At 43.7% G+C, this 26170-nt stretch overlaps 5 protein-coding genes across 10 annotated transcripts; 4 read left to right on the top strand and 1 right to left on the bottom strand.

The window, feature by feature from the left end:
* The first annotated feature begins 574 nt into the window (after window positions 1-574).
* LOC101763462 (eukaryotic translation initiation factor 6-2) lies at window positions 575-3515 on the top strand. The gene is made up of 8 exons (XM_004958420.2): window positions 575-726; window positions 844-908; window positions 1437-1533; window positions 1636-1721; window positions 1801-1845; window positions 2542-2672; window positions 2768-2878; window positions 2963-3515. Exons 2-8 carry the CDS (start codon window positions 899-901, stop codon window positions 3218-3220), a joined length of 738 nt encoding a protein of 245 aa, XP_004958477.1. The 5' UTR covers window positions 575-726; window positions 844-898; the 3' UTR covers window positions 3221-3515.
* Window positions 3516-3588: 73 nt separating this feature from the next.
* LOC101763869 (thymidylate kinase) lies at window positions 3589-6391 on the bottom strand. The gene is made up of 6 exons (XM_004958421.3): window positions 6177-6391; window positions 5314-5640; window positions 5051-5162; window positions 4903-4962; window positions 4352-4456; window positions 3589-4007 (listed from the first exon to the last, which is right to left on the bottom strand). Exons 1-6 carry the CDS (start codon window positions 6221-6223, stop codon window positions 3897-3899), a joined length of 762 nt encoding a protein of 253 aa, XP_004958478.1. The 5' UTR covers window positions 6224-6391; the 3' UTR covers window positions 3589-3896.
* Window positions 6392-7940: 1549 nt separating this feature from the next.
* On the top strand, window positions 7941-12538 carry LOC101762784 (xylulose kinase). Its single transcript, XM_004958419.4, has 11 exons — window positions 7941-8297; window positions 9169-9820; window positions 9956-10044; window positions 10610-10674; window positions 10792-10847; window positions 10939-11059; window positions 11139-11213; window positions 11433-11486; window positions 11571-11665; window positions 11747-11921; window positions 12043-12538. The coding sequence occupies exons 1-11, from the start codon at window positions 8236-8238 to the stop codon at window positions 12285-12287; spliced, it is 1689 nt and encodes a 562-aa protein (XP_004958476.1). The 5' UTR covers window positions 7941-8235; the 3' UTR covers window positions 12288-12538.
* A 103-nt stretch (window positions 12539-12641) lies between these two features.
* On the top strand, window positions 12642-18315 carry LOC101762385 (SUMO-activating enzyme subunit 1A). Of its 6 annotated transcripts, XR_002676473.1 has the most exons (11): window positions 12642-13001; window positions 13448-13611; window positions 13970-14030; window positions 14805-15000; window positions 15368-15447; window positions 15562-15678; window positions 16700-16753; window positions 16962-17028; window positions 17188-17291; window positions 17368-17475; window positions 17953-18315. XR_002676473.1 is itself a non-coding variant. In XM_012844145.2 (10 exons), exons 1-10 carry the CDS (start codon window positions 12642-12644, stop codon window positions 17958-17960), a joined length of 1215 nt encoding a protein of 404 aa, XP_012699599.1. In that variant the 3' UTR covers window positions 17961-18315. The 6 variants fall into 6 exon arrangements, 2 of the variants coding, with proteins under 2 accessions (XP_012699599.1, XP_012699598.1); XR_002676472.1 differs by having other exon boundaries at window positions 17188-17475; window positions 17950-18315; XR_002676470.1 differs by having other exon boundaries at window positions 16962-17291.
* A 657-nt stretch (window positions 18316-18972) lies between these two features.
* Window positions 18973-21320, top strand: LOC101761970 (zinc finger CCHC domain-containing protein 10). Its single transcript, XM_004958417.3, has 2 exons — window positions 18973-19125; window positions 20162-21320. Exon 2 carries the CDS (start codon window positions 20214-20216, stop codon window positions 21021-21023), a length of 810 nt encoding a protein of 269 aa, XP_004958474.1. The 5' UTR covers window positions 18973-19125; window positions 20162-20213; the 3' UTR covers window positions 21024-21320.
* The last annotated feature ends 4850 nt before the right edge of the window (window positions 21321-26170 follow it).

Genomic DNA, 26170 nt, shown 5'->3' with positions numbered 1-26170 from the left:
CTAAAAAAATATTGGATAAAAATGTTGTCCAACATTTTTTCAAAAAAGTTGGACTAACATTTCTTCGGAAAAAAAGTTGAACCAACATTTTTTCGAAAAAGTTGAACAAACATTTATTCGAAAAAAGTTGAGCCAACATTTCTCTAGAAAAAGTTGAATCCAACATTTTTCGGAAAAAAAAAGTTGCACCAACATTTTTTCAGAAAAAATTGAATCCAACCTTCTTCTCCGGCCGCGACGGCAGCGGCGGAAAGGGAGGGAGGGGTGGGCGGCGGCATAGGTAGGGAAGGGAGGGAAGGAAGCTAGGGTTTGGATTTGAGGTAGATCTAATAAACCTCATTAATTGCACGAATCTCGAACGCTGGAATATTCGATGCCATCGTACCTTCCGATAGGTTTTCCGGGGGCCGAATCGTTGTCTATGATGTGCCGCAAAATTCGTCAACCCGAGCCCAGGCCCAAGTATCTCCACGGGCCAGAAGTCGCACGCAGTCTGGCCTGTGAGGCCCAACGAGACCAGCCCATGGCTCCCACCGCGCGCCGCCGCCTCAGTCCACGAGAGCGATGTGGCGTGCGGCGTGCCCATGTACCGCCACGCCCCACGCTCCCCATCATTGCGGCTTCTACCCTTCGCATTCCTCCCTCTCAGGACCGCGCCTGAAACCCTTGCGCCCCCGCCTCCGCCGCCTCGGCCACCGCCTCCCCCGACCCGAATCCGCCCCGCCGGTTCGTCTTTCCTCTCGATTGCTGCCTCCTTCCTGCGTAGATCGCTATCCCCAACTGGATTCCTCGGCTGGTTCGAGTTTTCCCCCGGTGAAAATCGCTCTTGCGTTTGATCTGCAGGTGCGCGCTTGTAGTTGAGGAGTGCTGCTGCTGCTGCCGTGAACACCGATCGACCATGGCGACCCGTAAGTTTTGAATTCCTTGGGCCATATTTTTCGGTGCGAGTTTCGTCCGTAGGGGCTTTTGTACCCCATAAATGGCGTCGGTGGTGCTCTAATCTTAGGCTTGGTCTGTTTTGTTGTATTAGTTTTGCGGCTGGATGACTGGTAGATTTATGCTAACCATGTGATGATTTATGCATCATATCAGGTGAAGATTGTGGGTTTTGGGGTCTATAAGGTAGTTGATTGAATGCATATGCTTGCCTGAATTTTGGGTTTAGAGTTAGAAGGCCAGGGTTGCTTTCAGTCTAATGGGGGTTTTCGGCAGCTACACAGTGTGACAAAGTTTAGTCTGTAGAATCGCCATGTTAACAATACTGCAGTGGTATTGCAATTCCTTACTAATATAAGAACTCTTCTGTGATTCAGTTCATGGTTTTCTACATGGCTTGTTCTCTGTTGGGTCTGTGTGATTTTAGACTCTGATGATCCTTTTAAGGTTTGTGTTTCATGTTCTATAATCTGCAACTTCTGGCATGTAAACTATTTCAGGTATTCAGTTTGAGAACAATTGTGAAGTTGGCGTTTTCTCCAAGCTAACAAATGCCTACTGTCTGGTAGCGATTGGAGGGTCAGAGAACTTCTACAGGTTAGTGCTACATATTCTTTTGATTTTGAGTTATTGGATAACCTTTGGTGGAAGTAGAGGAATCTCTTAACTTTAATAACATGTTCTTCTAATGTTTTGCAGTGCATTTGAGGCTGAGCTTGCAGATTCCATTCCCGTGGTCAAGACCTCTATAGGTGGCACCAGAATAATCGGCCGTCTCTGTGTTGGTTAGTTTTTGAGCTTGGCTTTGCTATCTGAGTTATTATTTACTCGACTTCAGCTTACTTTTCCTCTTTGATGACCCAGGAAACAAGAATGGACTTCTATTGCCACATACCACCACTGACCAAGGTAAATATTTGCTTTGTGCTGTAAATGTTTGTGTTGCTCCTACTAGACCTGTTGTTATTGCTTACTGACAGCTGGTTGTTAGGAATTTCTATAAACTTGTCCAGATTTCCTTTTCACATACATGTCTTCATTCCTTTTAAATTGCTTCAGGCACATTTGATTTTGTAAGTTTATGGGGCATGGTTTTTTGAAAGTAGCTGTGCGTTGTAGGAAATATTGTTTTCTAGCAGCAGTCAACCTCTAGGTGATTTTAATACATAAGGATAGTTAGTACTCAAAGTAGTCTGGAAACCACTTAGAGAGTGATTACATTTAGAGAGGCAAGTCGTCTTTGGCGATTGTGGTGCCATGTGTGTTTTTTAAGCCCTCAGATTTATATTGTGGACCTGCAGTTGAACAAGTTTGCATGTAATTTCTGGGCCAAATCTTGTGGAGATTGTACCTATTTGTTAGGGATGTATAACCATTCCAGCTTGGTAACCGGCATGGCCTCATTGTCAATTGCAAAGTTGCTATAACGATTCTCTCATTTGTTGTAGTATCCGTTCATCTCAAACCCATCTAAGTAATAGAGAAGTAGGTGGAGATAGGAGGAATTTTCCTGTCAACTTGGTTGTATATGTTGTGATATTTTTGCCTCTTCATATCATGAATTATTTATGCTTATATCCTCCCTGTGCTTTGAAACTGTTCTAGAGCTTCAGCATCTGAGGAACTGCTTGCCTGATCAAGTGGTGGTACAGCGTATTGATGAGAGGTTATCAGCCCTTGGCAATTGCATAGCCTGCAATGACCATGTTGCTCTTACGCACCCTGACCTTGACAAGGTATGCCTACATATTTCTGTTGACCGTCCCTCCCTGAACCTTTGCCTTTTCTCAATTACCTAAGGCTGAGCCCTTTGAGCTGTTTGATTCTCCAGGAGACAGAGGAGTTTATTGCAGATGTGCTTGGAGTTGAGGTATTCAGGCAGACCATTGCTGGAAATATCCTTGTGGGGAGCTACTGTGCGTTCTCTAACAGGGGTGGCTTGGTACGGGTTTAACATCAACTGCATTGCTTTTTGGCTTGCAAATGCTATATATATACCTAATGTCCAATGGTACTGGTGAAACAGGTTCATCCTCACACATCCATTGAAGACCTTGATGAGCTCTCCACTCTCCTGCAAGTCCCGCTCGTCGCTGGAACCGTGAACAGAGGCAGCGAGGTCATTGCTGCAGGCATGACTGTGAACGACTGGACTGCCTTCTGTGGCTCAGACACGACAGCCACCGAGCTCTCGGTCATCGAGAGTGTCTTCAAGCTGAGAGAAGGGCAGTCCACCGCGATCGTCGATGACATGAGGAAGTCTCTGATCGACAGTTATGTGTAACTGAGGCCCTGCAGACGTGGGTCTCAAGTACTACCTGTGCCAAGGTGCACCGCGAGCTATACTTGTGTTATCAGTAGTAAAACCAAAACGTACCCTTTGAGAAGCTACGTTTGGTGGTTTATCCTTTGGCTTCTGAATCGTAGACTTGATGTTTTACCATGTTCCATTAAGGCCATGGTATGCTAGTAAGAAGATAACGCTTCTGCTCTTCGTTATAGATGTTACGTGCATCTTTCCTGCGTATGTTTACTGTTTGTGCAACCACCTGGGAAGTAAAGAATTTTGGCTACATTCACCGTCCTTGCATCGATTTAAAAATTAAGGTTTCAAATGCTAGTAGTTTGTTGCTTCGAGTGATGACGCATGCCTTTACAAAAATTTGTTCAGTCCAGCAAAATCATGAAACTTGAAAGTCGTGTTTCGTATCCCCACGTGTACCGCATCACAACACAACCCGAACTCCATCGGATAAACTCTGACAAATAAGCCTATCTGAAAGCACCAGTTAAATGTCGAAATGTATATTGCACTCGGGACATTGATACAGCAAATGGCAAATGAAAGCGCTGCCAGATGCTTAGTTTCTCATCACCAGCAAGGGTGGATCACACAACGTGCAAGAAGGTATGTATCAGCTTGTGCTGAGCTGTGCGTTTCTTCGCCGAATGGTGGCGCTTCACCAAGTCAGATTGGTAAGTGGCTTCTCTTGACACTCTTGAATGCAGTTCGTAGCCAGTTCTCTCAGGTGTTCTTCAACGGTCTCCATGGGAAGGGAACCGTCAACAACCTTCAAAAACACAAATGTGAAGCGATATTGGGATCCATTCGAGAACTGGTTAACAAAAACAGCATGCATTGTGGCCCTGAGCACTGTCAAAATAAATAATCAAAATTTACATTATGGATTGCTTCTCATCTACTCATCTATGGAATTTCTATTTCGCACATAGCAAATTAGAAATATTAGCGGTCACAAATTGATCGTGGAAAGTTGAACAGAATATATAGAGAATAGGTTGCCACTCTGGTTCCTTGGGTTTGGCACATAGAACTTCACTCACTGCTCACTAGCACAAGAGGCAAAGCAAACACAAAGACCCTATTGTGGTGATTTTGCAGAAACTAAGTTACCTTCCATGTTGAATCACGGAGTGAATGATAATGATCTGCAACTCTCTTTTGGAATTCAATCTTTTCATATCGCTCACCTCCATAGCCCCCTCTTTCAGCCGCTTTCTGTAGCAATCATTTCACATTCCATAATGAAGCGGGAGGATAATCAATGTAAACTATTGAAGCATGGATTAGATGACACATAACATCGAAAATCAATTTAGCATACAGGCTGGTATATAGCATTATAGGTGGGTGGGCAAAGAAAATTTCTGAACAAAAAGTTCTCAGCAGCAAAAGGCTTTAGAAATAAATGTATTGATTTTAGCGTTTCAAGACAGAAATCAATACAGTGCGACCTTAAGTGCATCATCATCAGTTCATCACCGAGTTCTATATGTAAAGATTATTTTGATTGGGTTAAGGCCGAACAATGGCCATCATCCTACAGTGTGTAAATAATGTAACACAAGTCAAATGCATTACACACCATAAGCACAATAAAACTGAAAAATCTAGAACACCTTCATGATGGAACACCATAGACCGAGTGAGTATAAACAGAATACCTCTGGTTGTACATCCAGATAAATTACAAGATCTGGAGCTATAAGTCCAACATCTGGAGCCTGAAATAGTACAGACATCACTTGTCAACTTCCAGGTATTTATGCAAAGGCAGAAAATCATTATACATCCCAATGTTACCAAGCTCACCTTGCACCATTGAATGTCAAGCCCTTTAGCAGCTGAGAACGCCACTCCGGAATAAGAATAACGGTCTACAATGAGAGTAGTTCCACCGAGTAGCTTGCTTTCCATCAAAGCTCTGTATGTAACAAACCAAACGAAACAGCTCCACGGTTTTAGCAATCCCTGAATCATTGTGCACATCATACAGTATATAACTCGAGCAAATTTCCCACATATCACAATAGCATGTTGACAAACATTTATCTTACATTGTGAAAAGAGCATACCTCTTCTCCCAGCGGTTTGCGCTGAAGAGCAGATGAATCGTTCTGTCATCAAGCTGCGACTCATTTGCCAGGTAGGCAGAGATCATCTGCCCAACACAAGTGCCCCTATCAGGGAACCGCCACCCTTCAGCACGGCAACCTTGGCCTTCCAGATAGGACAGCAGCCGAGCACACTGTGACGATTTGCCACTCCGGTCCAGCCCTTCCAAGACGACCAGAGCACCACGCCCGCTCTTGCTGCCAGCATCCGCCATCCTCACGCCCTGAAACGCCCTCCGACGCGTTGCAAATAAGCCGAGACCAGAGGGCGCCGCCGCTTTGCCACTCCTTCAACAAAGAAAGATTGCAGGTACTGAAATCTTCTAGTTCACAAAGGCACCCGGAGACACGTCTCAGGGGAAATCTATTTCCAAGGCCGGCATTGCACATCAGCACGCATCATACGTGCAGAACCATCAGATCCAAATGACGGCAGATTACATCTGATCTGACTTCATGCATATTTCCTGAACCTGAGCTACATGATTTTCAGTAACTAGGAGAAGCGAGTGCTGACCACCCCATGCCGCGCCCAGCCCCGACCTCCCCCTACCTGCCGCCGCGGTCACCGGCTCACCGCTCCACCCACCGCCGGCGCAGCAGCCCCAGCTCGCGTCGCCCAGGCTCCTACGCGCGAGGCCCAACTCGCGTCGCCCCAGTCCCGCGGCCCCTCCGTTTGCGGCGCTCCGCGGCCGGATCTAGGCGAGTTCCGCCCCTCCCCGCCTCCTCCGCCCCGATTCGGCCGTCCGGTCCTCGATTTGGTCTAGTTCGTCCCCAATTTACCCCCTACTCAGCTGCATAGGAGTGGATCAGACACGCCTCACCTGCTCCAAGATGCTGCTCTTCCAGCGAGACGAACGAATGTAGTCATGCACAGCCGAGTATCTCGATAGCGAGCGGAGGCGTTAATATCGGGTGCTGTGCTGCTCTGAGGTCGGCGGAGCGGAGCTGGAGCCCTACCCTAGTCGCGGCAGCGGCGGCGGCGGCGAGGGAGGGAAAAGGAGGAGGCGGGGGCACGTTTCGTATTTCGCCGGGAGGGAATTGGTTCAGTAGTAGCACCTGATCTAGGCCATTCAGGAAGCATCCAACGTCCCAAAAAAAGCCAGCTCACCCTACGCTTCCCCCTTCTCCAAGTGCTACCCTCTGCTGACTTCAGTTCTTCCCCAGTTCACCTAGTGTTGTTCTTTCTTGATCTTGGCCTCGCAGTCTTAAGCAATAAACTTCTTTTTTTTAGGTAAATGAGAGCTTTACTGACTAGACCGGAAGGTGATTACATTCGTTTGTTACTAGGTCCAGAACACACGTAGAAGCCTGGCCTAGCCAACAAGCAGTGTGAATGTTGCGTCTAGCCAACTGAGCTAACTCATGTGTTACAAGATTGCAATAAACTTCAGAAACGAAAAATTGAGGATGTAATCACTTGTCTCCAGAAAATCCGGGTAATTTCCACTTCTTTTCTCAATAGGGTTTTGCTTGAGAAAATGTTTGTATATGTGGTAATGCGTGTATCATGGTGTAAAGAAGAAAATAACTAACACGAGGAGTCGACAACATATATTATGTTCGAATGCTGGTGGCCGGAGTATTACCTTATTTACATATTATGATTTTCATGGGACTGGCTAGGATAATTGGTTAGAGATGGTGAGCGGCATTAGATTGACCTTTTACTATAAAGGTTTAAGCCAAACTTGTTTAAATAAATACTATTTTTTTATAGATTACATATATCCCCAGATGAGGTCGTTCAATGTTCCTTTTCAAATTTAAAATTTATTCTTAACCTCATGTCCATTTATTGGTATGTTTGTTTCCGCTTATAAGCGGCTTATTGGTGAAAATAAGTGAGAATCCCACCAAACACCTTGCTTATTTGCTTATTTTTTCAGATTCTCCCTTATGTGGTAAGTCGCTTTAGAGATTTGAACTATAAGAGATGAAAAGCGAGAAAATCTTTTTAAATTATAATACAAGCCTAGTTGAGAGAAGTGAAAATAAATAGAACAATTGTGTTTTCGTAAGAAAAAAGGAAGCACAACCGGGAAACCTGTATCAAATATGAGTCAACACGTAGCTGCTACCTGGGCGATATCCTCGACCAACCCATGAATTTTGCATTTCAATGCTTCATGGGCAGGTTCCTTTGTACATTTTTATGCAGTCCTGTATATTAGATAAAAAGAAAAGGGCCCACACGTCAGGAAGCAACCTGATCTACAACGACCATATTCCCTTCCCTCCTCCAACATAATGCAATGGGGCATTTGGATACCAGGCTAAACTTTAGTCCTGTCACATCGGATGTTCGGATATTAATTAGGAAGACTAAACATAAGTTAATTATAAAACTAATTGCAGAACCTCTAGTCAAATCGTTAGGCGAATCTATTAAGCCTAATTAATCTATCATCAGCGAATGGTTCTTGTAGTACCACATTGTCAAATTATGAACTAATTAGGCTTAACAGATTCGTCTCGCAATTTAGCCTAGAGGTTGTGTAATTAATTTTATAATTAGTCTAGATTTAATACTCCTACTTAGTGTCAAACATTAGGCCTCCAAGCACCCCCGAATCCAATTCCGACGATGGAATGGAATGGAACAGATCAGCGGAACCCAGTTTTTTTTGTTGTTGAAAGACCAGCGGAACCCAGCTGAACTGATGATCCTAGTCCATCCTGGATTTTAACAAACAAAACATCCTTATCCGAAGGAAGCAAGCGAATTTGACGGGCGCCAGTCCACTCCTCATTCTCTAGATCGCCGGTATTTATACCATACCTCTCTCCAGGTTTTTGATCCGCAGCGCAGTCGTCTGTCGTCTTCGCCTTCCCCATCGCTCTTGCTTGGGCGAATTTCTCGGGGGACGAGAGACGGCAGCCATGGCGGGGCGAGGCTCCCTCCCGGAGGGATCTCTCTTCCTCGGATTCGACAGTTCCACTCAGTAAGTCTGGTCCCTTTCTCAGTTAATCCCTCTCTTATAGAGTTACAGTTCATTTGGGCGTTGGATCTTGTTCTTGCTGTGGTGGCGGTGTAGCTTGTTCATCTTATGAAGCGCTCATTGCTCTAGACGATGAAATCATACGGGTAAGGACTAAGGAGTAAAGATGTGAACTTACTTGCCTGTAAATGGGGATAACGAAAATGTGCTTAAAATTTACGGGAGTACTTGTCTCGGTGAAGTGAATAGAATTTTACTCTGGCCGAAGGTTTAAAAAGAAGGGGAATCGGAATTGATTAGTTGTGTATAGAGTTCGTGCCATGATGCCATGTGATTTCTGTGCAAGTCCATGTTGGAGAGGTCTTTCTACAATGTAGAGTCCATAGCAGGGTCATGGCGATAGGGGCCTAAGAAACTGCGTATTGCTGTCCTGATCTGATTCCAAGAGCAAGCATAGCAGTATGACGATAGGTTCTGCAGACCTCTGCATGAGGTTCCCTGTTCAACGCTATGGACGTTTAATCGCACGTGCTACTTGCTGCTTACTCTTTTCGAATGATGATCTAGAATTAATCAACACCTGTCATCGGATGCAATATAGCAATTCCATTTAATTTCTGCAGCTTTGACTGCAAAATCAAGTTCTTAGCTAAATAGATAAGATGCACCTATGTGGCTATGTGTGATTCTTCTTAAATAGATCTCTTTCAAGAGTTTGACCCAGCTCAAATGTGGTTTCCTTGTTTTGTATTCTTCGCACTGATAACTCGGTAACCATTTGCTTCATATCATCCTTTCTGTATTTTATTTTCATCCTAAATCGTCGGGTTAGCATTGGACTTGGATTCTAATACTGTCATTCTCTTGTTAACAGGTCACTGAAAGCTACTGTGCTCAACAATGAGTTAGCAATAGTAGCTTCTGAAATTGTTAATTTTGACTCTGAATTGCCGCACTACAAAACTGAAGGTGGGGTGTACAGAGATTCCACTGACGATGGCCACATATTTTCACCAACTATTATGTGGGTCGAAGCTTTGGAGCTGCTGCTTGAGAAGCTAAAACCAAAGATAAACTTCAGTAAGGTTGTGGCTGTCTCAGGGAGTGGGCAGCAACATGGCAGTGTTTATTGGAAGAAGGGCAGCCAAGCAGTTCTTTCCTCCTTGGATCCCAGTAAGAGCTTGTCACCGCAGCTCAAGGATGCCTTTTCTACAACGAACTCACCAATATGGATGGACAGTAGCACAACTAAGCAATGCAGAGAATTAGAGAATGCAGTGGGAGGTGCATTGGAGTTAGCAAAACTGACAGGATCTCGTGCCTACGAGAGATTCACTGGTCCCCAGATACGGAAGATCTATCAAACAGAACCCAATGTTTATGAAGATACCGAGAGAATATCTTTGGTGAGCTCTTTCATGGCATCAATCCTTGTTGGAAGCTATGCAAGTATTGACGAAACTGATGGTGCTGGGATGAACTTGATGGATATAAACCAGAGGACCTGGTCAAAGACTGTTTTAGAGGTTTGCCACTTGCTAGGTCATTTAGTGGTACATTAAATATTTGTTGAATGACTAAAGTCTAGAACATCAAAACTGTGGGCTTTCATTTAAGATACCATGGACTAAAATATCAAAATCGTGCCCTTTCTCTTCTAGGCAACTGCTCCTGGACTTGAAGCAAAGCTTGGAAATCTAGCACCAGCATATTCGGCTGCTGGCCGGATTGCTACTTATTTTGTAGAAAGGTAAGTTTTGTTTGGTTATGTATTGGGCCAGTGCTAAATGAACACTCTCAAGTCAACCTGTAGTATACTTGGTTTGGTTTGCAACACTGGATTCAGAATCCCCTTTGCCATGTAGTATCTTCTTGTGATGCCATACCTTCTATATTCCAAGTAGAAATTACTGTTTGCACAATTGCTGAGATGTTATAGGGCAACCAAGCATAAGATAAGGTTCAGGCTGCTCTTTATTTTGTTAACTGGAACGCACACTCTGATTCTAAAACTATTATTGCAGAACTTTCCTGCTCTTACTGTCATTATTAGATCTAGTGAACTCTGAAGGCTGAACACCTCAAAATTTATGTTCACACCTTTTCATTATAATTTTGGATTTAGTTGAAGTTCTCTGAAGCCAAACACTTTTTTTATGATAATTTGATTTAAATAAAGTTTCCGAACATTGTGGACAAGTTAATGTGAACTGACAAGCTAGCTGAATAAGAAAAGTACATCCTAATGACCGATGCTATGTAGATTATTTGCACTACCATTTTGTAGTTACTTAAAAGACATTATGTATTTTCAGGTTTCAGTTTGATAAGAACTGTTTGGTGATTCAGTGGTCTGGAGACAATCCTAATAGCCTTGCAGGTGTGCTTGACTAGTGCTTCTTACATAAGCAGCTGACATTTGTGATCTTCTGTGTAGCTGGAAAATGGGCATGAAAATGGTTCCATGATTTCTTTATTACCCTTGCATCTTCTGTAGGTTTAACTCTGAATACTCCTGGTGATCTTGCCATTAGCCTTGGTACAAGTGATACAGTAAGTTGGGAAGACGTGCTAAAAGTCATGTTGGTTATTTGGCATGTATACCTGGCGCTTGTACGTAATTCATCTCCTAACTATCTTATAGGTATTTGGGATAACAGCAGAAGCTAAACCAAGTCTTGAAGGGCATGTTTTCCCTAACCCTGTTGAGCCTGATGGTTACATGGTGATGCTATGCTACAAAAATGGCTCCTTGACCAGAGAAGGTATGTGTGTTTCCTTTCTATTTTCCTACCAAGTAGCCTTTATGTCATGTTGCTTATGATACTTTCATTGTGGTTTCAGATGTGCGAAATCGATGTGCAGAGAAATCATGGGATGTTTTCAACAACTATCTGGAGAAAACTCCCCCTCTAAATGGTTAGATTGAATTTGTCTTGGTCATTTTGCTCCAAGCCTCCAACGACCCTTTTCTGTCAAGTTTATTTTAGAATTATCAGAGAAATTAACATTTTTTATGAGAATAAATTACCAATTTGAATTCCTTGCTGTTATTCATTTGATATCTTTCCAATATGAGGCATTAACAGAACAGCTGTGGCCCTGGAATCATGACATATTTCTCTACCTTGTATGTAGGCGGAAAGTTAGGATTCTACTACAAAGACCATGAAATCCTGCCACCTCTTCCAGGTAGATGTATTGGTATTTGTAGCATTGGTGCCCCTTGTATTTATAAAGATTCAAAACCTGAAACAAAACGGTTTGTTCATGCAGTGGGCTTCCATCGGTACATGGTCGAAAACCTTGATGATGCCTCATCTGACAATCTGATAGAGCGTGAATTGTCAGAATTTGATCCACCATCTGAGGTTTGCGAAAAGATGTATTTGTGAGTTTATCTGATATTTTGGCAAGCAAATTGCCGTGTGTTCATCATACCTTGCCTGTAGGTCCGTGCCATCATTGAAGGTCAAATGTTGTCGATGCGAGGCCATGCAGAGAGATTTGGCATGCCGAACCCTCCCAAGCGGATCATAGCAACTGGTGGGGCATCCTCCAATGAGAGCATCCTCAGGGCACTTGCACAAATCTTTGGCTGCCCTGTCTTCACTGTTCAGAGACCTGGTAATTGCGCAGATCTGCTCCCTGAATAAACTTGGTTTTGTTGTGATCCTGTCACATTATGACACAAACTGATATCACCAATCTTCTATTGAGGTAAAACTGACGCCTGTTTCTGTCCCAGATTCGGCCTCACTGGGTGCAGCACTGAGAGCCGCCCACGGGTGGCTGTGCAACGCTGGAGGAAGCTTCGTTCCCATCTCGTGCTTGTACGAGGGCAACCTGGAGAAGACCTCCCTTGGCTCGAAGCTTGCAGTGCCGGCTGGAGACAAGGAGGAGGACAGGGAGCTCCTAAAGAAGTACACCCTGCTGATGAGGAAGAGGATGGAGATCGAGAGACGCCTGGTGGAGACGATTGGGCGGGCATAGGGCATAGGGCATCGGAAAGTTCTGAAGCATTGCTGAACATGCCGGGACTCAGGATCATACCGTGTTCATAGGCACGAATAATTGTGAATAATTGCGATTATCATCTCTTGTGCCAACTCTCTTAGGTGATAATAATACTAGAAAGTGTCAGAGTTGTTGGTTCTTTATAAACCCAGTGCATTGCTTTACATAAACTTGAAAACCCCCTTTCCATTTCATTTCTGAAGGCCTAACAGAGCCTACGATCCAAAGACGAAAAATCTCTTTGCAAATTTTGTATGCACCTTGTCTTTCGTAGGACTACTATGCATCCATGGAAGAATTTAAGCTGTATCATTGAATGTAACACAAGACATGCAAATTCTTCACTTGAGGTGTTTCTCAACCCTTTTATCCTATTTTCTTATTTTCCTTTTTCTTTTGTTTTTCTTCTCAATTTCCAGCCCAACTGCCCAAGTCACCCTCAGTGTCTTCTCTCCGCCGCCGCCACCACCGAAGCTCTCGCCGCCAGAGCGCCGCGCCGGGTCCTCTCCACCACGCAACCACACCTCCTCCCCGCCGCAGCGCTCGCTGTGGCTCCTGCAACGCTCAGCCCGTCCGCGCCGTCTACTCGCAGTCGCAGCACGATTTGGCGAGAGGAGGGAGTGCGGTGGAGCCGTGGAGGTGGCCGGCGTTGTCCTGGTGCAGCCGGGTCTAGAGCCACTATCAGACTCAGTCCGTTCCCTCTCTTTCGTGTCCTTGCACGGCTGCTTGTTCTTGCTAGTTGCGTCGTCGGCGGTCCGCCACCGCCGCCGCCGCCTCACTCCATACGGACATCCGCATTGATACTTTGTTCATAATGTACTCAGTAGTTAGTGATGGATTGCTGATTGATCTGATCTTTTTTTTTAGTTTTTAGCATATGATCATTGAATTTTCTATGATACGGTTAATAGGGTAAATTGATCGATACTTGATCAGTTGATTGTGGAACTTTTGATAGTCACATGCTGCCTATGGTTCTGCAGTAAAAACTGAAATATGGAAGGTATATACTTTTGCGTATCAATATGTACTGTTAGTTTGTTGTGTTTGGTAGCCAATGTGTGAGGACCAAAATATAAATATAGCAAATATAATCTGTCCAAGTTTGTGGCTGATTTGATATGTTTCTTCCGTAGGTACATCTAAAGCGATCGATTTTCTCCATTCCAAATTTCCAAATTGAGGATCTGGCGATGGATGGCAGTGTCGGAGGTGGCAGCGTGGAGGAGGAGCTCACGGCGCAGGAGACGGCGCTCTACGACCGTCAGATCCGTGTATGGGGTGTCGATGCCCAGAAGAGGTGCGCTGCGGTACAAGAACTAACCTTTCTTTTATTTGTTCGTGCTCCCATTCGTTTCTGGTTTACTGTAAATTTTTTCTGTATTTTGCTTGTTTTTTTAGCACGTGTTGGTTATGTTTGCTAAAAAGTTTGATCTTTTGGGGGGTTTATGATTTATTTTGGATTTACTGCAGAATTTCTGTTTGCTTTTTCATCAAGGTCTCGGTCCAAAGCTTGCATTTTGATGTGAAAAATCCCATAATTGCTGCGGTTTCACATGTTTGCCGGACATTCCCCAATTCCTGTTGCTTCCCGAAGTCGCTTTCGTGATGCATCACATTCTTTGTTCTAACTGTTATATCTGTGTTTCCTGGAACAGGCTAAGTAAGGCGCACATGCTTGTGTGCGGCATGAACGGAACCACTATTGAGGTGTACTTTGTGTGTGCTCAATTCCACCACATTGTTATCTTCACTTGTATTAACTATTCAAACAGTGACAGTGTATATTGTACTGAAACCAACTCAAGTTTCTATTGAACCTATCCCAAATTTAGCCTTTGCTTTGAACTAGATGTAAAATTTTCTTGGCATTGTACTACATCTATTATGTTCTTGAGTGTGTTTGCGCTGTTTCTGAGAATCGTATTTTTTTTTCATTTTAAATTCCGACCTTTTCTGGAAAATGATATTGCTATTTGTTCCCGTTGATTAAGCACTACTGATTAAGGTTGTCTCAGTCTCACCTGCTGATTTGATTTTTCTTTGCTTATTCTTCCAGGTTGTGTAGCATTTCGGTTGAAACATATCTTGAATATTTGAAGTTGAAATTTCTACTTTATTGCCTCCCTGTTAGACTAATATCATATGGTACTCGAATGCTTAGGTAGAACCAAGTTCTGGGATTATCAGTTGTCTATGCTTTTATTTTATTTGTGGGTTAAATGTGAAGTTGCTGTTTCCTGCCTCTTGCTCCACACTAAGTTTAAGGCATCTCAACAAGATCATCGTGTTCACAGAGAACATGCTAAATATTATAGATAAGATAACAGCAGCATACTAAACTTTGTATTCATTCAAAGAGTTTGGGCTACGTTGAGGGTCCTCATTTCTTCTATACATATTGACTGGACTTCTTTCATAACCTTTTGTATGGTATTTAGTGAAAGCATCGTCATATCATGCACTGAAAATGGTTTCTTTCTTATGATGTAGTTCTGCAAGAATATTGTTCTAGCAGGAGTTGGTAGTTTATCTTTGATGGATGATCACATGGTCACGGAGGATGACCTGAATGCAAATTTCCTGATTCCTCCTGATGAGAGCATATATGGTGGTAGATCTCGAGCCGAAGTTTGCTGCAAGTCTTTGAAAGATTTCAATCCTATGGTTCGAGTTTCTGTTGACAAGGGTAAGTTTCAGTCTGTCTGCTTGGCTTGCTAGTTTTGAGGTCAGAATGAGGAAAGATCTTGTCCTTGCATTCCTGAATTCTTGTGATCCTAGCCTGTCTTGTACTGATGGGAGATGCTATTTTGATATGTATTCTTTAACTGATGGTGGTTCTTAAGAAAAAATTCTTGTAAGAAAAATTCTTTATCGAGTACACTGTTTTCGTATTAATACATTTCATAGTTATTTCACAATTCCACAAGTCTGATTCTCCTAGAAAATTTTCTGATAGGTCCAATTGTACAAACTGTTATCATATTATTGTATTGCTAAGATTCTAAATGGGTTTGATTCGAGCAAGTTTTTTCTGATTTGTTTTTTCCCTTCAGGTGATCCATCACTGATTGATGGAGAATTCCTTGACAAGTTTGACATCGTTGTAGTTAGTTGTGCATCTCTTAAAACAAAGGTGCAGATTCTTCTCTGGAACTAATTATTACCACTGCTTAGCCTATTCTACTTTGGTAATACAGGAAGTTTTCTGTCCTCACAATGTTTTTGTATTTGTTTTGTGTTCATTCAGCTGTTTATTAATGATAACTGCCGGAAGAGAAGCAAGCGTATTGCATTTTACACTATAGATTGCAAGGATTCTTGCGGTGAGATATTTGTTGATTTACAGAAGCATAGCTTTGTCCAGGTATGATGCAAGTCATAACCTGTTTAATATTTGTTCTACAGATCTGTCAAATAGAAGCTGTAGTATCTTAAATGTTCAGAAGTAGGAGCAGCTATGCTTTTACGATCTAAGTATCCCTGCACAACCACTTGCAATTGAGCTATGTTCTGCCCACAATACTGGTCCATTTTCTCCAAAACTATAACTGCCTTTGTACGTGCATGTGTTGATGATAAACTCGTCATTTTTCCCCTTATGTGCTCTGTAACATCTGTTTCAAAAGGCTGTGCCTAGGCGCGGAGCAACGGTACCTTGCCTAGCACCTAGGCGGTTTTCCGACTAGTTTGGTTTAGAACTTGACCTAAGTGTCAAAGTGGGATAATTTAGGTGGAGATAGATGCACTGTAGAACTAATAGTTGCAAGATAATGTCAGCTAGTTTGTTTTGGTATACCCAATTTCCTCTGTTAACATGGTGTCAAACTAGCTGCCTGCAAAAAGTACAACTGCCTAGTCTCGCCTAGGCTCGACTAGGTGCTAGGCGGAGCTTTGATCGCCTGCTTAACACCTAGTGCTTTTTTAGACATTGTGTGTTATTAAGTATTTACTTGTCCTTCCATATGTTTCCACAGAGAACATTGTGTCGGTGTCATACAAATAGCAAAATTATCAGAACGCCGTTGCAGTTTTTCATGATTTACTGGTTGCATTGCAAAGACTCGAAATCATGGAAAATCATCCTTATTTTGTGATGCAACTTTAAGTTATGGGTGGTCTTCCAAGTCCTCCTTGTTACATTCTCCTGTCTAGAAGAGGTACAAAAAAGTCTGGCATGTTGTGCTTGAAGCATGGAACAGTCTCATATCATCAAAATTGGAGACCAAGGAATCAACTTTGATACACAATTTCTTTAGGTTGAATCACATGGTGAAAAAGTTTCTTAGATCAATCACGAGCATTTGAGAGGCATATATGTTCTTTTAGTTTTCTTATTGTTTCCTGCTTATACCTTCCTGAAGCTGTGTCTTCACTTTTGTTTTCAGAAGAAGCCTGGGGGAGAAACTGAACAGCAGGAGTTGACATATCCTAGTCTTCAGGTTAGATGACTTAGGTTTACAGTGATTTTAAAGCTGATCTTATGTTTTGCATTGCACCACTCGATATAGTGATTTTTTGGCTGCCATATGTACTATGACTATGTCGTATTTGTGATGCAACTGATACATGTTATGTATAGACGGAAGCAATTTTAGTTACATCTCTATACAATCAAACGTGATGATTGCATTCATCATGTCCTTTCAGGAAACTATCTCTACACCTTGGAATAATCTACCAAGGAAGATGACAAAATTATACTTTGCTATGAGAGGTAAGGTTAACAAAATTGAAGACAGTGCTGCAATAAAGAAAAGTTCCCTTTTTAGTTTCTATTTGCCAAATGATGGAACTTAAAACATGCTGATTTCAACATTTTTGGCCTTCTTGATTCCTCTAATTTTCCTGTTCTCTTGATCATATCATTTTGTAGTCCTGTAGAATTATGAATTATCTGAAGGACACTGTCCTGGCAAAACAACACTTTCTGATATACCTGCAGTTTTGGCTCACATGAAGGACATGTGTGATAAAATGGTATATCAGTTTTTTTTATTGTCGTAGTTTAGCTGATATTTCTTCTGATTCTTTTACATGGTATTGCAAACTGCAGTCCTTGAACGAGTCTCAAATTCCTACTGCTCTCATGAAACGACTGCTAGCAGCTGGAAAGAAGGAACATCCTCCTGTATGTGCCATCCTAGGTGGTATTCTTGGTCAGGTAGGTTCTATTCTTTAATTTTTAAACTGCCTAGTCTGAGCTTCTAGTATTTGTCTGCGATACATTCCACCTATTTGTATGAACTAAAGCTGTGACGGATATTTGCATTCTGTGTGCTAAAAATGATATTTACATTATGTTTTGTTGTTTAGTTGGCTTGTGAACAATGGAAAGCAACTAGGTAGCTGTAGAAATTGTATTTGGTGCTAACTGCTAATTGAAAGCCTCCTTGCCTAAAATAGTGATCCCAAACAAAGCAGGTAGTGTGTCAGCAAAGAGGGTATGGAATTACTGAGCGAGTATGATTAACAGCAAAGAGACATTCAGAAAGCTTTATTGCTTGTGCATCCAAAAATCAAAAGTCCAAAACAGTACTTGATTTCATCAAATGTCTAATGCGCAAAAAACTGCAGCATTGTAGTATCTTTCCTTTTTTGTGTTAGTATTGTGTTTACAGATTTACCTTTTTAACAGTAGGTGATTAAATCAATATCCTGCAAGGGTGATCCGATCAAGAATTTCTTCTATTTTGATGCGGCTGATGGTAAAGGTGTCATTGAGGATATTCCAACTCCACCACCTTCTGCAAACTGACACCCAGCTGCTTGACTGCCAACTGTACCTGGTTCACTAATCCTTGTAGCCACTCAATAGGATCAAACGTGCAGCTACTTTTAGATTTGTAGCCGAGTGAAAAGACAAGTTAACTTCACTGCAATGTGGCATTTAGGAATTGTGTCCAGCAGTAAATGTGACAATATGCACCAACAATTTCAAGCTGAAGTCTCGATGGTTTCCAATTCCATGATTCTGGGGTGATGGATTCCTTTGTTGTCTCTTCATCCTTTTGCCGAATTTGGTAGCAGTGGTCGGGAGAAAATGGAGTGAAAAGGTTATGATATACTCACTCCGTTTCTAAATGTAAGTTGTTTTGGGTTTTTTAGATATGCACCTAAATATAGGGTTATGTTTTAGATACATAGCAAAACCTATGTATTTAGAAAACCTAAAACGATCTACATTTTGGAACTTAGAAAACCCAAAGCGACCTACATTCTGGAACGGAGGGAGTAGGCATATAGCCGTGAAGTTACTCCAGCTACATCACTGTGCCTGTGTGATGATGTGGCATGTTTCATGTTTGATTACGGTACATGTTGCTTGAATGGCTCTCAGCGCATGTGTGGAGCAGGTGCTCACTACCAGTTTGTTTGGCTGCATTCCTAACATAGTTTCACCTGTACCTTTTTTTTTTAATAGTTTCACCTGTATCAGATCAGAAACAACTGCACTGTTTGGTTCTAGTAACTGCCATATTTTTGCTGGGATCAGATGAAAAAAAACTCTGGAACGATCTAGTCGGGCTGTGCAGTGGGCAAAGAGCCCAAGACCAATGCGGCCCAACTTCCATAATCATCCCACCCGTCGTCCCAGCTCGGGCGGGGTCAAGCAAGCCAGCAGCAGCGACCGGGCTCGGCCAACCGCCTCTGGCTCGGACTCGTCCCTCCCCCTCCCCCTCCCCCTCCCCCTCCCGTTCCTGACCCGACGGCAAATCAAACGGGGTCCAGGCGGCTTCGTCGTCCCCGACCGCCAAACCCTAGCCCCTTCTCCCCGGCGGCCTCCGGCCTCCACTTCGCCGCGCTCCGGAAGGTAAGCGAGCTCGCTCCTCCTCTCCTTCCCGCGCCGCCTCGCCAGCTTCTTCGGTTCCCGTCTGCTGCGCGCGTAGATCCCGGTTCATGGGCGGTGGGGTGTCTCGGATATTCGTTGAAATCGTTGGAAACCCTAGGGTTGTGTAGCACGAGGTCGTATCTCCCACTGCGTCTAGCCTCCCTGCGCGAAACCCAGGTCCGTGCCTCCCTGGCCGCACGCGTGTCCGCCTGCCTCCTCCCACCTCGTCGCGGCGGCGGCGCGCCTCATCCGCGCAGCCACCGAGGCGCAGGCCCCTTCTTTCACGGGGCCAGGGCACCGGCAACACCGACCCTGAGCTTCACCTTGTAGCTCACCAGGGCCTCCCTGCCCTGGCCTTGCCGGCCTTCAAGGTTCTGTTCAATTTCTCCGCTAGATCTATCACTACAGACCTCTGGAATGTGGACATTGAGGAATAAGTGTTACAGCCCTTGGTTCTGACTGACCGAACTGAGTGCTTGGTATTGTCTTGTCTTCTATTCTATTGATACTTTGTTTATATGTACTTAGCAGTTAGTGATGGACTGCTGATTGATCAGACCCTTTTTAGTTTTTCAGCATATGATCATTGAATTTGATATGATAATAATTAATAGGGTAAATTGATCAATACTTGATCAGTTGATTGTAGAACTTTCAGTAGTCACATGCTCCCTGCAGTGAAAACTGAAATATGGAAGATATATAATTTTGCAAATTAATTTCAATATCTACTGTTAGTTTGGAAGTGTTTGGTGGCCAGTGTGTGAGAACCAAAATATAAATATATCAAATACAATAAACCTAAACAATCGAATTCCCGATGGCCCTGTGTGACAATCCTCTGATAAAATGTGTGCCCTGTATTGTCCTTATAGTAAACAGGGTGAAAACTGGGTCTGAATGTGTGCACATGTCTACATTTCAGTTGGGTAGAGATTGATCTTATTTTAGATTTTCACTGAAGGTGTGGAATGGCCTCATTAGTTTACTACTGAACAGTATAGTTCATTCTTTGCAGGATAGTGGGGTTGCTGATTTGGGATAATCTGATTCTCTCCGAGTGAATCAAGATGTCTGGAAATGATGATAAGTCCCAGGCTGCGGCAGACCGAATAAAAGCAGCCGCATTATCAGCGGCTAAGGGATTGAGCAGGGCTCAAGCTGAGCGTGCTGCGGCTGCTGCAGCCCGCAATGTCAATGCCTATGGGCAGAAGGAAGAGGGGCCAAGCCGCTGGCAGGAGAGGAAGGAAGCTAAGAGACAGATGTATCTGATGAGTACAGAGAAGGCTGCGATACTGGGTACTGTGAAGCCAAAAGCTTCAGAAGCTTCTTCTGGTGGAGCATATACCCAATGTCAGAAGTGTTTCCAGCATGGTCACTGGACCTATGAGTGCAAAAATGAGCGGGTTTACATGTCGCGTCCTTCCAGGACGCAGCAGCTTAAGAATCCCAAGTTGAAGAAAAGTGTACCGGTTTCTTATCAATTTGAGAATCCTGATCTTATAAAGGAGAGGGAAGCGGAGAAGAAGTTGATGAAAGAAAAGAGGAAGAAGGAAAGATCTGAAAGAAGAAAGGGAAAGAGCAAGAGGAAGCATCGTTCACCGAGCGATTCTGATAGCAATAGCAGTGATGCTTCAGTGTTTGACTCTGAATCAGAATCATCAGGGACTGGCTCTGATTATTCTTCTGGAAGCAGTTCAAGTTACAGCTCCTCGGACTCCGAGGACAAGAAGCAGCAACACAGGAGGAAGCAAAAGAAGAGAAGGCACCGGAGGGACAGCACATCATCGGCTTCATCTGAATCTGAATCTGCATCAGACAGCGATTCTGATGACAAGGGCAGCCGGAGGAAGAGCAAAAGGCGGAGCAGTAGGCGCTGAGTTTGAAGAACTGGAGAAGGCATTGTGGATGTCAAGTATCATGATATACTTATCGATCGATTCACGAGTATCTTTTTTTCATCGTCAGACCTGCATGTGCCGGGCGTTCTCCAAGAAGCAAATGTAGCATTCCTTTCCTGAATGCTAGTACCGATAGTTTTCCCTGTACCAAGAAGTGCCTAAAGCTCTAAGTGTTCTTATTCTATGGTAGTTGTGAGAACCATTGAATGCTGTAACAATATTCGCATATGAATTTCTGAGTTTTGCGTGATTACCTTCCATACAGTTGTTTTTTTATGATTTAACCTTGGGCTCATCCGCTATGGTTCATTCTTTGGCAACCTGCAGTCCCTACCGTGGTGTGCTCATATCTTGCAGAGTTTACTGTTAAATAATCCTGGGTCGTCATGCTCTTTGGCTCATTCTTTCGTAGCTCCAGTCCTTGCTGTTTACCGCTTGTTCAGAGAAATCACATCACTGGCCGGTTGTCCTCGCATAGTCGCATTCCCAGGTTGACAGACGATCAGTGTGACAGTCCAGTCATTGTCATTTCCTCTGCAACCGTGCAGTTAACAAGCTGGACCCGTATGACAAGCAATGATATTGCCTTCGGAGTGGAGCAAATGATGCCTCTACCAGCTGAATCAGCAGTCGCCAGTAGTTGATCAGAAACTTCAGATGAACAGTTTCACTGTTTGGGATTGTACCTGCCTAAGTCTGCACTGTATCTGCAAAACTGAAACACACTACACCACCTTATCATCTGACCGTGTTTTGCTCATCTTCCCTGGCAGATTTGAGACACTCGATCGGTTTCAAAGATTTGCTGACTGGGAGCTTGAGCTGGAGGACGACAGGACATGAGCATCCAAGAATCAGAAGGTAACCAAACCACACTTGGAGCTGCCTGGCAACGCAAGCATGACCATTGAGCTCAGCTGATCATCCTCTATTGAGCATTGTTGCCATCATGCCCTAGAGCTGCTCCGGCAAAGGAAACAGGCCGGGTAGCAGCGGAGCCAGTTGCTGCGTTGAAAACCTTTCGCTTGGCATGCATGGGGACGCCACGCCACCACCGGGGGCTGGGCTTCGTCTTGTCGGCAGCGGCTGCGGCGCACATGATCGGTGGCAGGCGCCTGTCGACGACGGGACGGGATGGTTCCAGCTGCCGCTGCCGGTCGCCTCCCGCCAGCCGGGCTACCGGTGTAGTTTGCCTTGTTGTTTACCGCCGGCCTCCGCCTCACGTTCAGCTGCGCAGAGCCTGATGGATGGACGGCGGCCAAGAGCCGGAGGAATCTACCGGTTCTGCTTGGATTTACCCTTGGTTTCATCCGCCTGCGCTGCACGCTGCGTAGCAGGTACGTATACGTGACTACGTGTACATCTCTGTCCCGTACAAATCTGAGTCATGCATGCATGTGGACCGTAGAGTACGGCTGGTGGGACACGCACGTCAGAGTTGCCTGTACTGTCGTATGTATCCCGTCCGAATCTTCAGCGCTACAAGTAGGTACTCTCTCCGTCCACGTTCAGAAAAAGAAAAGAATGCAAGGATTCAAAAATTGTTAAAAAAGAATGTAACTCTAACATGTACTAATAGGTGCACATAGCAATTTAAATTAGCAATTTAAGTTGATGCTAGCTAAGTGACTATAAAAATTTCTAGTAACTTCTTGAAGTGAGTTGGTGCTTGAGACTACCTTCAATTTAAAATATTGTTGGAGTACGGGTACATACGTCATTTTACCTGGTTATTGGTTTGTGTGAAGAATGCTAAAATTGCATTCTTTTCGGAACGGAACGAGTAGAGTCCAGGAGTCAGGAGTTGTGTAAAATCAAAAGTGGAACAGAACAACGCTTGCTTGCTAGAGATGCTAGTGTTTTCTTTCAGATTATACATGTTCTCTGCTGGGCAGCACTTTTATTTTCACTGTAGCTGAAAGTAACTGTAAACTGGATAGATCCTTCTACTTAGGATTCCTCCTGGTAACTACTAATTAAAGTGTGTAGCAAACTAGCAACACAGCTCATCCCTTTTCCCTATAAAGACAGCCTCCATCTTTCTCTACCAATGTCTAGGACAACACTCTTTTGGTAGATATAAGTTACAGCGCCGAGTTTTTACAGGCTTTTGGAAATCTCCTCATCTTTAGAGAGGGCTTTGGCATGCATGGGCATGATCGATGGATTCTCCTTGATCCAAACCGGTCCCACGGGGGCTCTGAAAGCCGGCAGCTCCTAATGATTCCTTCCCATTTAGCTTTTCCTCCTTTTTCTGCCATCGATCCATCTCTCGCTCCTGGCTCTCTGCTACTAGCTTTATCTGTGGAGATCTGAAATCTTTGCATCAGAATCTGCTGAGACATATGCATCAAGGGAGCTTGCTGGGACAATCATTGCTGGCAACATTCCTCCGTCACTTGGTTAATTCCCTGCATATGCATGCACTTCCTGGGCTCTTCTCTGTTGTGTTCCACAGAAGTATCCCAGGCATTTTTTTTTTCTGTTGTTCACTCTGGAAATAGAGAGGGGTTTCACTGGCTTATTATGAGCTACGAGCCTACGATTGCTCTTCAAAAGGATTTATACAGTTTTTGAAGCAACAGCTAAAATAGTGAAACTGATCAGAAACAGGTCATTATTACTACCACAAGATTTATGTGCACACAGAACTTCTATATGTTGATGAATCATAGCAACAAGTGTTATGTTTATGTCCTTATTTTGTACTATACATATACTTTTTCTTTTTTTTTCATGTCACTTGGTATGATCATATAAACATTCATTGGCTTTGTCCCTGCATACATATTAGTTGACACACATAACATATGGCTTGGAATAACCTAACGCATCACATGATAACAAACTAGACCACTGTATGCATGTGTGCATTGCATCCATGCTTCAAGGAGACAGGCACGACATTGAGAACCATGCAACGAGCTGACGATTGATCAAGCAAGTGTTCAGTTGGCAGTAAATTTTGTGGCATAAAAGGGGACCAGCAGTGGCAAAATGTGGCGCTGAATGTTGTGGACTTCAATTTCCCGTGGCACCACACACTTGCGTAAGCAGGAAAGCCTGAAACATCTCTCAGAGCAGCAGTTCAAGGCTCATTATGTGATGGAACCACCCCCCATGTACCCGATATCATACTCGCTGACTGCAGCATCTTTACTTGCTTTCCATTTGTGATACACAACACATGAACTTGTTCATAGAGAATAATGCCTTCAAAGTTCAAAGTTCTGCTTCCATCTAGCTACCTCAATAAATTGTTGCACCATATACGCGGCATGGTTGAGACTTCAAATGCCCCTGAATGTATCACATGCCATCAATTTTGCAGAAGCTGAAACATGCATGGCCATTTATTTCTATCACCATTTTGTTTCTCATTAGAAAATAATATATATGGAAATCCATTTTGTTTGGATAAAATAATTTGCTGGACCTGAGAGTTGAGTGAGTCCATGTTTCTTTGACTGGTAGTGGACTGGTAGCCGGCCTGTAGGTGTGTCCTTAAAAGCTGAGCTTGCATAGGAGCTTGCTCCCTCCGTTCAGAAAAGAATACAATTTTAGGATTCAAAAATTGTCAAAAAAAATGCAACTCTAGCATGTACTAGTTGCGTGGGTGCACATAGCAATTTAAATTGTGAGTTAATGCTAGCTAAGTGCCTATAGAAATTTCTAGTAACTTCTTGAAGTGAGTTGGTGCGTGAGGCTATCTTCCATTTAAAATATCGTTGGAGTAGGGATACATGTGTCATTTTACCTAGTTATTGGTTTGTGTGAAGAATGCTAGAATTGCATTCTTTTCGGGATGAAGGAAATAGCTACCAGTAGTAGTACTGCATGCTTTGAGATACCCTTTGCAACTAGTAAAATCAACACTGCCATATAGTTTACTCTTGTGTCCAACTTTTTTGACCATCTAGCACACACTGTCATTCCTCTAGGGTAAAAGGAAGATGGGTAGCCAATGCCAGGCCAGGCATGATTAGATTCTGCAAGGAAAGGCAGAAAGATCTATCTGTACTATATGCATTGCTTGGTACTCCGTATTATATAATCTAGACGAAAGGAAAAAAAACTCATTTCTTTTCGAAATGGATGCAGGTTCAGATCTCTGCCAAGCAGTCAATACACACAAGCAAACAACAGATGAAACTGTTGTCGTGTATGAGCTGAGAGGTGAGGTGAGAAGAGAAGGCTGGGGAGGCACTGGTGCATGTGACACTATGTGGAGCAACAGAGTTGCAGAAGAGTACCAGGCAGCCAAGGAAGAGCCCTTGGGCCTTGGCCATGCTCAATGCTCATGCACCTGTGAGGCTGTGACTCTCTATCTCTCTGGGAAAGAGAGAGAAGCAGTGAACTGTGCAGGAGAGAGAAAGATAGAGGATGATGCACTGCACCCCCACAGGCCATGCGATGCTGCAGATCGGTAGCTCGGTTCAGCAAGCTCAAGTTTAAATGAGAGAGAGAAAGAGAAGAGAGATAGAGAGAGGGATCATGAGAGAGAGAGAGATAGAGAGAGATGTAGAGAGTTTGGAAGCTTCACGGATGTGAGCCCTGGCGTGCACTCACGTGTGGCAGTGCACGAGCTTGGACGCATGTCCTGTTGCCTCGCAGCACCCATACGCGCAGTTACAGAGGAGAGGACCCCTGTGCCCTGTCGCATGCATGCACGGGGCAGATGGGCTGCTTGATTGTTCCAGCCGGCCACCTCGCCCGTGCACCCCAGCTGCCGCGGCAGCGCCCTGTGACAACAGCATGGCATCCATGGAGGAGAAATGATCCCATACCACTTCGGTAAAGACCTATACACGTACTTGCTGGATGTTCAACAACTTTCGCTATCATATCTAAATCTAAGTATATCTATTTTGGTTTATTTTTTTGTAGACATAAAGTTATCTACACATATTTCATGCTACTTTTAATTTGGTGATACGTATATACAGCTAAAATAATAGCACAAGCAATTTACCGATGTCATGGAAAGTAGCGTGTTTGTTTGACTGTGGAAGGTTTAACTTCAGGCTGCAAGGTGCTGGCTGCTGTGTTCATCTAGTGCTGAGGATGTACAAAGTTTGCTAGAGAAGAGCTCTCCTTCACACAAGATGCATGGAGCCTTAGGCTCC

This window comes from Setaria italica, chromosome II, assembly GCF_000263155.2.
Source record: "Setaria italica strain Yugu1 chromosome II, Setaria_italica_v2.0, whole genome shotgun sequence".
In the NCBI taxonomy this organism is placed as follows: Eukaryota; Viridiplantae; Streptophyta; class Magnoliopsida; order Poales; family Poaceae; genus Setaria; species Setaria italica.
Note: the sequence above shows the minus strand (reverse complement) of the source record. Positions and strands in the feature narration are given on the sequence as shown.